This window comes from Salvia hispanica, chromosome 1, assembly GCF_029641045.1.
Source record: "Salvia hispanica isolate PSC_SH4W2 chromosome 1, Shi_PSC_v1, whole genome shotgun sequence".
NCBI classification, from domain to species: domain Eukaryota; kingdom Viridiplantae; phylum Streptophyta; class Magnoliopsida; order Lamiales; family Lamiaceae; genus Salvia; species Salvia hispanica.
This window is the reverse complement of record NC_142692.1, coordinates 2,740,292-2,751,519: the sequence shown is the minus strand read 5'-3', so window position 1 is coordinate 2,751,519 and position 11,228 is coordinate 2,740,292. Positions and strand designations below refer to the sequence as shown.

At 33.2% G+C, this 11,228-nt stretch overlaps 2 protein-coding genes across 3 annotated transcripts; both read right to left on the bottom strand.

Moving 5' to 3' along the window:
• Window positions 1-1,328: 1,328 nt before the first annotated feature.
• Window positions 1,329-2,468, bottom strand: LOC125198172 (putative F-box protein At3g21120). Its single transcript, XM_048096594.2, has one exon. The coding sequence runs from the start codon at window positions 2,466-2,468 to the stop codon at window positions 1,329-1,331; it is 1,140 nt and encodes a 379-aa protein (XP_047952551.2).
• Window positions 2,469-3,342: 874 nt separating this feature from the next.
• Window positions 3,343-10,017, bottom strand: LOC125220060 (uncharacterized). Of its 2 annotated transcripts, none has more exons than XM_048122180.2 (10): window positions 9,754-10,017; window positions 8,333-8,398; window positions 8,115-8,237; window positions 6,491-6,580; window positions 6,124-6,177; window positions 5,739-5,789; window positions 5,593-5,628; window positions 4,749-4,791; window positions 4,172-4,547; window positions 3,343-3,578 (listed from the first exon to the last, which is right to left on the bottom strand). In XM_048122180.2, the coding sequence occupies exons 1-10, from the start codon at window positions 9,880-9,882 to the stop codon at window positions 3,554-3,556; spliced, it is 993 nt and encodes a 330-aa protein (XP_047978137.2). In that variant the 5' UTR covers window positions 9,883-10,017; the 3' UTR covers window positions 3,343-3,553. The 2 variants fall into 2 exon arrangements, with proteins under 2 accessions (XP_047978137.2, XP_088919235.1); XM_089063109.1 differs by having other exon boundaries at window positions 5,754-5,789.
• Between the last annotated feature and the right edge of the window lie 1,211 nt (window positions 10,018-11,228).

The window sequence follows — 11,228 nt, the reverse complement described above, 5'->3', positions numbered from 1 at the left end:
GTTGTCAGATTCTTAATCAACATGTAGTTTCTCTCGTTCTTCTTCTCCAGGCATGGTATGGCTGTGTGATGCCACTATCTCATTCCCCCTCGCCATGCAGACGTTGGCCTCTTGCGTTTGCTGCTGCCTCTGCCATAACAGCTCTTATTGGCCTTCCCGGACGTGACATGGCGGCTTCACTGCTGTAGCTTTCTCACCCTTTCAACTCCGTCATCTTTGGCCTTCACGGCCACTATAGGAGAGGAGTTGTTCGGTCGCATACTTCCTCTCCCCCACGACCGGACAAACCATGAATTCCTTCTCTGTTTTCTTATCTTGACTGCTGCTTTTTTCTCTTCGGATATAGACAATCCACCGCCGCTGGTCCACTTCTCGGTGACCGCTTCCACAACCTTAGCTTTTCGGGGACAGTCTCTACCCCTATGACGGCTTCCACTTCAGAAGCCGACACAAGCTTTCTCCGGAAGACTTCTCAGTCATTTTTTCGGTAGTGCTTTCTTTCGTGGCAGGCTTTACTCCAACTAGATTCTTACAGCAGTAGACTGCTTTCTCTGAAGGTGCTTTCATCATAGCTTTCTCTTAGTCACAGCCTTCATCGACTCCTCTTGTTGTCCCTCTGCCTTCGGACTTGTCGGCTTCATGGGTGGAAAGAAAGGCTTGAATTTTGGTGCATATTTTTTCTATTTTGAGATTTTGGAGTATAGATTGAACACAGATTTAATCAAAGATTTTTTGTTTTTGTTTTGAGGGTTTTGAACAAACTAACGAAAGGATCGTTAGCTGCTCTGATACCATGCTGAAAATAGAATTGAAATGCAGAAATGTAAATACTCAAATTAAAGATTATCAAAGAATTTTGAAGACTACATTTTGATATATGGCTTGGTTGGTTTCTTCAATATTATGACACCCTTATATAGAATATTACAAAGTTTGTGCTCCAAGTATTCTTGGACACCAAGCTAATATATTTCTTAGCCTCTAAGCTAATATGTTTCTTGTCCTCCAAGCTAACACGTTTCTTGATCTCCAAGCTAATATCTTTAGAGAATTGTATTTGTTTGAAGTAAAAGAGTACTATTTATCTGGGTGATTTCATTGATGTTAAGATTCACTAATGTAGTATGATCATAGAGCTTTCATTAAATACTACTCCATAAATTAAACAGGAAATTTGATAAGGGCCATAACCTTAGTGCCACACCATATATAACCAAATGAAAGTTAACAAAATCTCACCACATTACAAACCAAAAGATAAAGAACTTGAGATACTATATCAAAGTTCACATTATTAAGTAAATAAAACTAATAAAAAACACTAGCACCTAAGGCAAAACAAAGCTTCCTCTATACTCAAAAATCATGGACACATTACTCTCCATCTCGAAACATTTAAGAAATTTTTCATTACAATAATCATAAAGTACTAAACACCCATTCTCAGCCTCCAAAACAACACAACCCCTCTCACACAAAGCCAAAGCCTTGGTTATGACTAGGCCATTAAATGTTCCAACTCTCTTCATGCGATCCAATTGCAGCCTATTCTCTTCCACTCTAAACCAAGACATGTTCAACCACTTAGCCTCTTCCTGATCACCGGAATTGAACACGAGAAAAGAGTCATCGCCCTCTGCAAAAATCCTCTTATACCCCCGCCTCAACAAAATCTCAAAGCCCGTTATCTTCAAGACACGGAAACCCTCGTTCCTGAAGTCGAACGACACGATCACCTCGTTCCCCTCCTCGTCAAACGCCAGCAAGTGCGAGAACGAGCCGTCCTTGCACCGCGAACTTATAGGGAAGACAACGCACAAACCACGAGCAATCACATCGCTGCCCCCGACGCTCAGCTCCTTCCAAGAATTCGTCGCTTTCGAGTACACCGACGCGTGCAAGTGGAAACTGACTCCGTAGCAAGACAAGAGCTGCACCACCGCGTAATCTTGTGCGACCTCGTCGAACCAAATCGCGACTTCGCGACACAATGTGTGAAGATGATTTGAGCTAGGCTTTGGTGGCAATGGCAAGATAGCGGTGAGGCCTAAACTAGGGTTGCATACTGCAATGGGTGCGTCGGTGGCCCTGTAGTAGGCGCAGATCAGGCCGTTAGACGAAGGCCCGGAGATCAGAGCACAACGGACGTCGACTTCCCTCGTGTCGAGGCCATGCTTCAGGTGGTAGTCCAGGATTTCCTGGGTAGCTGGCAGGGAGTTGTTGTGCAGCTTGCCGTTAAACACTGACAGCTCCGGAACTCCGTGTTTTCGGAAACTGAACTGCACGAGTAGCGTCTCGTCGTCTCTGTCGTCGTTGGCATGGTGGTGAATGTGCGATTTTCTGAAAGGTTCAGAATCGATGTGATCGCGCCATGATTTGCAGACGCTTCGGAATCTCAAGAGGGATGTGAATGGACAATGCAAGAGGATTTCTGTTACAACGTCGTGGTTAGGGAAATTGGAATCCATCTTGTGGTATTTGTGATGGAATTCACTTTATAAATAGAGAGAATTTGAGCGGCGAGGGTTAATTAGGTTTCACTAATTCAATTTGTAGTAGTATAGAATTTTTTTTTTCTTTTCCTTTTCTAAATCGGATTTAGAAGGAAAAAAAATATAAATCGGATATTTGAGGGTTAAGGTTAATGATGGAACCTATTCTACTCTCTATCACATCTATATGAAATTTGATCATTATTAATCTAACTTCTAGTACTATCAATTGGATCCCATCCTTTTCTTCTTTAAAATCTTATATTTCCATATTTGCAAATGTGCCATAGTTGATTATTACCAAATTAAAAAATTTATATATTCGCATTATTAAACTATTTACTCCTCCGTCCCTATGTAGTAGAGATGTTTATTTTCGGCATTCAATGTAAGAAATTGTATTAAAAGTGAGTTAAGTTAATGGAAAGTAAAGTAGGCAAGAAAAAAGATAGAGATGGAGAAACAAATAGAGAATAATATAAAAGAGAGTAAAATAGCTTTTTGCTAAAAAAAGAAGAAATGATTCAACCACAATGGAATAATCTAATTAAAAACGAATACTGACTCATCTATGTGAAAACCGAAATTATAAGGCTTGTACTATCATCCCAAATTACTACTCCATAATGCCAAAAAAGAAGAAAGACTACGGTTATATTAATCTCAACAATAATCAATCCCAAGTTTATTCATCACTCATCAGTGTATTCCAATAATTGACAAATAGTTTGTTTGAATTCAATGATGAATTGAAACGAGGCAAATTAAATGACAAAAGGGCCATGACTTAATTCATCCAAATTCAATAAAAAGTAGGAGTATTACTTAATCTCTTATTTCAGCTATAAAATTGAAGTACGCAGAAAGAAATCATTATCAAGCACGTGTTTTGAAAATATCAAATCGTACACCCAATAGGAAATAATACCAAGCTTTTACCAAAGATCATAAGCATTGGCAGTGGAATATTAAAAAGGACAAACATAACCTTCAATCATGGAAATTCGGAAAAATCTTGAAACGTAGATATTGGAAAAATCTAACTCAATAATTCCACGTCATCAGTCATGCCAACAGAACCAAGTCCTGCATTAGGGTAGACATATTAAGCAGGCTAAGTTTCGACAACATGAACAAACATATGAAACAAGAGAAACTAATTCGATCTCCAAGTCGATAAATGAGAATTCTATTCTAGGCAAATAGGCCGGAAAAATCATAGAGTTTGATCCAATTTTGGTTCGTCCCACATATTTAAAAATCGGCAGAAGAAACCATAAAGTTTAACATTGTCCGCAATCATCCCACAATGAAATATTATTCAGGTGCCCTACGTATAATATATAGTAGTTAAATATGTTGACAAACTTATCAAACGTGAAGATTCAGATGGAGATATGAATTCAAAACCGAAATCAAAAAGCCTGTGTGGGACAATTGCGAACAATGTTAAATCTTACTCCCTCCGTCCCACATATTTTACCCAGTATTCCATTTTGGGCCGTCCCAAATAATTTTACACACTTCTCTTTTACCATTTTTGGTAGTGGACCTCATATTCCACTAAAATTATGTGGGATGGAGGGAGTATAATTCTCTTAGTCGGTCTTAATTTAAAGTTATGAGACTGACCAAAATCGAATCAAATTTCATGAACTTGATATTCTAACTACATTTACCTTTTCCATGTAGTAACTTCTAGTTCTGGGGCAAGAGAATTATCACTATTGGTTTGGGGAGCTGGGGCATGAGAATTATCACTATTCGTTTGAGGAGAGGAGAAACCCAGCGTCACACTCTTAACTGTGAACTTTTTATCACAACGAGAACACTTATCCCCGTTGCGTTGAAGCCATGCATCCTTGCAATCCAGATGGAGTAGAGAGGTGTTTGAACATTTACACTCGATATTCAATATAACAAACTCTTCTGTTACCAACTCTTCTTTTACCAACGCGCTGCACTGTATGCAATTTGCTTCCTGTTTGTGAACGGTTCTTGGTTCACCATCCCCGGGCAGACGTAAAAGTGGGACCGTGGAGGCCGTGGCCCCCCCTGCAAATTTCCATAAAAAACCAGATTATTTTCACAATTTAATTTGCTTATATGTTGATAGCAATTAAAAGAAAATTGACCAGACTAGTAAATCCGAATTAAATTGACCAATTTTTTTTTTTTTTAAAACCAGACTATGTAATCCAAATTTGGCCAAAATTAAAAAATTTACGGAAGAATGACCTAAAAGAAAATGCATACCATTGGTATTACCGTCTTTGGGCACGATGACATAATATTCGCCCTACAACGTTTGTGTAATAATGTTAGGTATTATCATCCGAAATAGTTTACGCACTACAAAAAAAAAAAGTCAATTTACCGACGGAAAATTTTCGCTACGAATTACCGACGGAATATTTTTGCCAAGGATTTACCGAAGGAATTACCTACGGAATTTTCCGTCGGTAATTTAATTCCTTTTTTAATTAAACTACATTCCGTCGGTGAAAAAAAAAAATTACCGACGAGCTCTTTACCGGCGGAAAAATTTTTCCGAAAACCTAATCCATCGGTAAAGAGCCAGACGGTAATTTTTTTCTTTACCAACGGATTACCGACGGAAAGTAGATTAATTAAAAAAGGAATTAAATTACCGACGGAAAATTTCGTCGGTAATTCGTAGCGAATATTTCCGTCGGTAATCTGACATTTTTTTGTAGTGACGGAGAGTTTTACTGAAAACGGTAAATATAATATGAGTGTAGAAAATATTTCATTTTAAAGGAGCAGTTAAAGTGAAGAGAAAGTAATGTAAGATAGAGAATAATCTATAAGAAGCTCTCTTTTACATTATTATCTCTTTTACTTAACTTTTTCTCATCTTTAACTACTTATTATCATTTTAGCAAAATAACAGCCAAAATGAAATCAATCACTTGAGCTGGGATGGAGGGAGTATTATCGTTCTCTTATTATACCAACTCATGCAAAACTATTTCAGAATCAACACATACAAATCTTTTTATTTTTGTTATTACCTCTGTATTTAATTTCCTCTCTTTATATGCCTGTATAAAATTATGCATTATATATGCACACTCACCGGTTCATAAAAACGCTGATGGCCTTGTCCAGGGTTCTATTTAAAACAACATAAGGAAAAATAAACTCATTATTTTATACAAGAATAAAACCTATATATCATGCATTATCAAATTAAACAATTGAAAGCTCAAACTGGTGACTTACAACTGTTGAACTTGCCTGCACAGTAATTGTCGTTGTATTTTCATCACTTATCTACACGATGATTGAAAAAAATCAATACTATGAATAATTAAAGATTCTTAAACATATCACAGGCCCATGATTTTCTGTTTCTAGGATTCCAAGCTTAATACAATGAGAGAAAAAAAAAACTATTGAAATAGTGCTAATGTATGGTGAAAATATTATAAAAATATAACTGAATTGATTTTGATGGATGGACCAAATGACAAAATTGGATTATTTTTTTGAAACAATAAAAGAAAACTTTATATTATTACTTTAAGATCATATATGTGATATACGTCATACATAAGATCAAGACGTGCATGATATGATCAATTGAGAGATCAAATTGGTGACTTACAACTTGTGATGAACTCGCTGTTGAGATCATATTTATCACCAGATAATCATTTTCCTGCAGGATTGAAATCATAAATAAATAATTATATTAAACTAAATGATGATCATTATGTCATTTTCTTGTTTGAAACAATCAGAGAGCATTTTGGCAAAATCTGGTGAATTCAAAAATGTCAATAGACTTTTGGGTTGGTGTGTAAAATTACAATTTGATGGATTTTAGTGATTTACAAATTACAAGCTACTAACCCACCAATTAAAAAAGTGAACATTTATTTAAGAAAATGTATCTTTAAATAGTGAATATTATATATAAAATGGTAAAAAATGAGTCATTATTTCGTGGACGGAAAAAATAACGCACTCACCTTTTGGTCCGTTGGTGATGGACTGTGAAGGATATCTTTCTTAGTCTCATTCACATTGAGTTCAGATCCAGGATCCTTATTTTCTTTTGGCTTCACATCATTAATGATTCCAAGGTAAATAATTAAAATAAATAAGAATATTGATCCAACTTGACATGAAGAGATGATATCTAATGTGTAATCATGTACATAATGTATTCATTATGTACTGAATTAATTCAGTTAACATATTACATTGATTTCTGTATGTGCAAATGTACAATTATCTGCCCTACTAAATTAATGATATTCTAATCACCCCCCTCGCATTTAGATGATAAACTTGATTAAGATTAACCACAAATGAATTTAGAGCATCTCCAACCATTACACTATACTCAAACCTATTTTAATGTAAAAGTTACAATATATTGATTTTGCTCCAACCATTGACACTAAACTCAAACAAAAAAGAATATTCTTCACTCACTAACTTTTTATATTTTTCAATCATACCTATATAATTTATCTAAACTACACACTAACCCCATGACACTTTGTCAATATTTTAAATTAAATTAAATAATATAATATAAGTTTTATTAATTAATATAACTAAATATGAAGTCTATTATTTTATTAAATAATAAATTACAAAAATTAGAAGATTTAAATACAATAAAAATACTTAAAAAAAATATTATATATTTGGCTTATGTTTCTCTATTTTAGACTTTCCATATTATGTAGTATCATTTTAATTACTACTAATGTTTAACTATTTTTTTGTTATATTTGATAGCATAAAGTAACGGCTATTTGAACAAATTTGAATATAGTAACTATTTTTGTTTCTCTATATTGGAACAGATCTTTGTTAAGAAAATAATAAATTATTTCTTTTTCTCGCAGATTGGTGCTGGTAAGTGGTAACATAAGCGGACACAAAAATTTTTATATTTTAAATTTTGGGATATTGGCATCTAATATCACGAAACTTTTAAAAAGTTGGGTTTTTCCCACGAACTTTAAAATTGGCAAATAATATCACGAACTTTACCCCGTGTTTGTTTTTTCCCACGAATGAAAAAATTCATGTTATTTTAATAGATTGAAGAACAATTTTGGAGGGTGTGCTTCAAGAAAAACTATCTTCAAAGATTGAAAAACTTAAAGCTCTCAAAATTGTTGTCGAGAAACTACGAAAAAAAATCCATTTATTTGAAGAATTTTTTCATTCGTAGGAAAAAACAAACTCGAGATAAAGTTCATGATATTATTTGCCAATTTTAAAGTTCGTGGAAAAAACCCAACTTTTTGAAAGTTTCATGATATTAGATGCCAATATCCCTTAAATTTTTTATATTTTATATATACAAGTAACTACTTATGTAATAGTCTCAAAAATTGATCTGAACATAAAAATTATTTTTAAGTAAAATAAAAAATTTAGGCCCAGTTATAGCTCCCTCTATAACCCAAAACTATGAACTTTTAAAATAGCATAAGTTTTAATGTATAATTGATATTATAAAGGTTTAAAATATTTGAGAGAAATAAATTTCTTAAAATATAAAGTTCTATTTTTAGAGGACATTCTAAAAAGAAAAAGAGATTATATTTTATTAATTTTTCGTGTCCACACCTGCTCGGTAATCAAGTTTTTCCGTAACTCAATCTTCTGCGAAGTGGCTGTGGCGGCAGAGCTATTTTTCGACTGTGGGACATTTTCGTCCAACGTTGATTTGACCTCAGGCTGTTTTTTTGGCTACATGAATTCACATGATAAAAGTTAAAGATAACTCATTAATTAACGCCTCAAAATAATTAAATAAATTCAAAAAAAGGTGCATTTGTACTTACTTGATGAGGCGAAGGAAGTGATGGGGATTTTGCTTCTCCGTCCTTTTGTTTTACGTCATTTACTTCCTGCATTGGATACATGCAGCATTCGACATTAAATTGGAATACATTCATTAATCCCAATATAATTTTTTTCAATTTCAAGTAAATTTTATTTCATCCATAAAAAAAAGTACTCATCCGTCCACGAAAATAGTCTTATTTTGAATATCTATAAAAAATAGTATCAATTCTAAAAATGGAAATTTTTTTTCACATATATTTTATCTATCTTTTCTCATCTCTAACTACTTTCTCACATTCTCTCTTACTTTATCAATTTATTATTAGAACTCGTGTCATCCACAAATGAGAATATTTTTTGTGGACGGATGGAGTATGTTTTTCCATTTAGTCTGTCCATCAATAATTGTTCACTTTTTTTGTCACATATTTTTAAGAAATATAAAGGGAAGTAAGTTGAAAAAGTTAGTGGAATATAAGTCTCATTTTTATATACTCCTTTCGTCCCTTAAAAATAGAACTTTCATTTTTAGAATTTTTTTTTATTGCTGATGAGGTGAGACCTATTTTCTGCTAATACTCTTTTATTTCAACTCTCTCTTACTTTACCAATTTTGTATTAAAATCCGTTACGTTTAAAACGTTTATATTCTTTGGGGACGGATGACGTATTTATTTTATAATAAAATGTGTGTAAAATGAGTTAGTAGAATGTGGAACCTATGTACCATTTACAGAATAGTACTCTCTCCGTTCCATAGTAATGAAGACGTTTCTTTTTGGTACGGAGATTAAGAAAAATTGTGTTAGGTGAGTTTAGTAAATAGATAATAAAGTGGAAAATGAAAAAAGGTAGAGAGATGAAGAGAGAAAAAAGTATGAAAGAGTAGAGTAGGTTGGAAAAATGTGTTGACTTTTACTAAAAATGTAAATAACTTTATTACTATAGAACGTACCAAAATTGCAAAATGACTATGTTATTATGAAACGGAGGAAGTAGTAAAAAGTGAAGACGAATAAGTCTCATTTTAAACCCTATACTACGACTAACCAAAACTTATTTTTTTGGGTAAAGGTAGTTTACTTAATTTTGCTAGTATTTCGAATTATCATACCAAGTAAATACAAGAGATTACAGTTAGTTTTCTGCCAACAAGACCACACATTAATGATTTACAAACTCCCTAGTAACCAGTGAATTGGATTTGCAAATTTATCGATCCACATACATTAATCACCCTCCATTCATTACTAATAGAAATTTGAACATATATATTATGGGATACACTGGAAAATTACCTATTTTTGCAGGAAATTTTTAATCTGGAATCATTAATTGATCAATTTGTATGTAAATTAAGATGATAAAAATTGCTAAATTTTAAGCTGTCTTTATTTAAATTTGGTAGAGAACTCACTTGAGGAAGATCAGAAGTAATACTAAGCTGTTTGGTTTGTTGAGAAAGTGTTTCAATTTGAGAGCTATTCGAAGATTTCTCCTCAGAAGGTAGGTTGGAATTCTGATTCTCCTCTGAAGATTTCTTCATCGCCTTCAATTATAATTATATTGCAGTTAACCAGAAAGACAAATATTCTTTCTTAATTTTTGTTAGATCAATAATGAAACATAGATATATAGGAGTATGTTTGTATGTATGTATGTATGTGTGTCGGTTTGTGATTTGCACTAATTGCACAACTACGTTGGATATAAATTTCAACTTGCATTTAACATTGTGAGTATGAGTGGATGGAGTCTAGTCCATGTTAAGTATAGTTGGCATTAATTTAATGCCCACATGCTTCTGAGTCAATAGAAAAGTCGTCCTAGTACTCTATTGAGATCGAGTAGAATAATTGATTTAGTTGGGCTGATAAACTTGCGGATCGAGTTGTTATCGAATTAATCTGATAATACTTAAACTGTTAAATTCAAATACAAACACTATTGACACATAACATGAATGTATTATGAATATATTAGTGCTACGATATTATTCGTGTTGATGCAACACAAATTCGAAAGCACACGACAACCTCACAAAATAATTTAAGCGTGATGTGGAGGAGATATCACCAAACGCCATGATCGATAGTGGTGGTCGTGGTAGTGAAGAGAGCCACATGACGAGTAAGAAAATAAAATATTATCCTTAATTAACTCTAATAAAATAATAAAGTTAAAGAATAATTAGCTTTTTTTGAAAAAATGCTTTCCTAGTGAAGGGTTAGATACACCGTCAACCCATTTAATCTTTATGGAACTAATATATTTGCTCCGTTTCATCAATGATAACCCATTTTTATTTTTACTTTTTAGTTTGTCACATCTGAAATAATTCCTTATTAAAAATAGAAATTTTTTTATTTTTATTTTAATCTTTCTTTATTCATTCAACCTAACATATAAATTACATCACTTTCAAAATAGACGTCAATCTTTTATGGAATCGAGGAGAGTAGTAATCAAAGTTTACACAACTTGGCCAAAAGTTATAAATGTGACAAGCCTACATCGAGCAAATTACATAGTGACACGTCAATAATTGGAGGAAGAATAGTCTGGGGACAAAACCTAAGGTAAGGCTAAATCACCTCTCTACTAGTACTCCACTTAATAGAGACAAAATAAACCTTAAAACAATTCCAAAATAAACGAAAGAGATGGTATTGTGTAGCTATTCACTCTACGTCTCTACGTCACTTCTTTTCCTTGAAATTCTGTTTCAACTTCTTAGAATCTGAAATTCGGGATCTCCGTTGTTCTATAATACTCACTTTGCCCCATAGAAAAAGAACATATTTTCTTTTCTTTTCATCTCATAGAAATAGTTCGTATCTATTTATAATAATTTTTTTCTCCTTTTATTTACTTTATTATTTATACACCCTC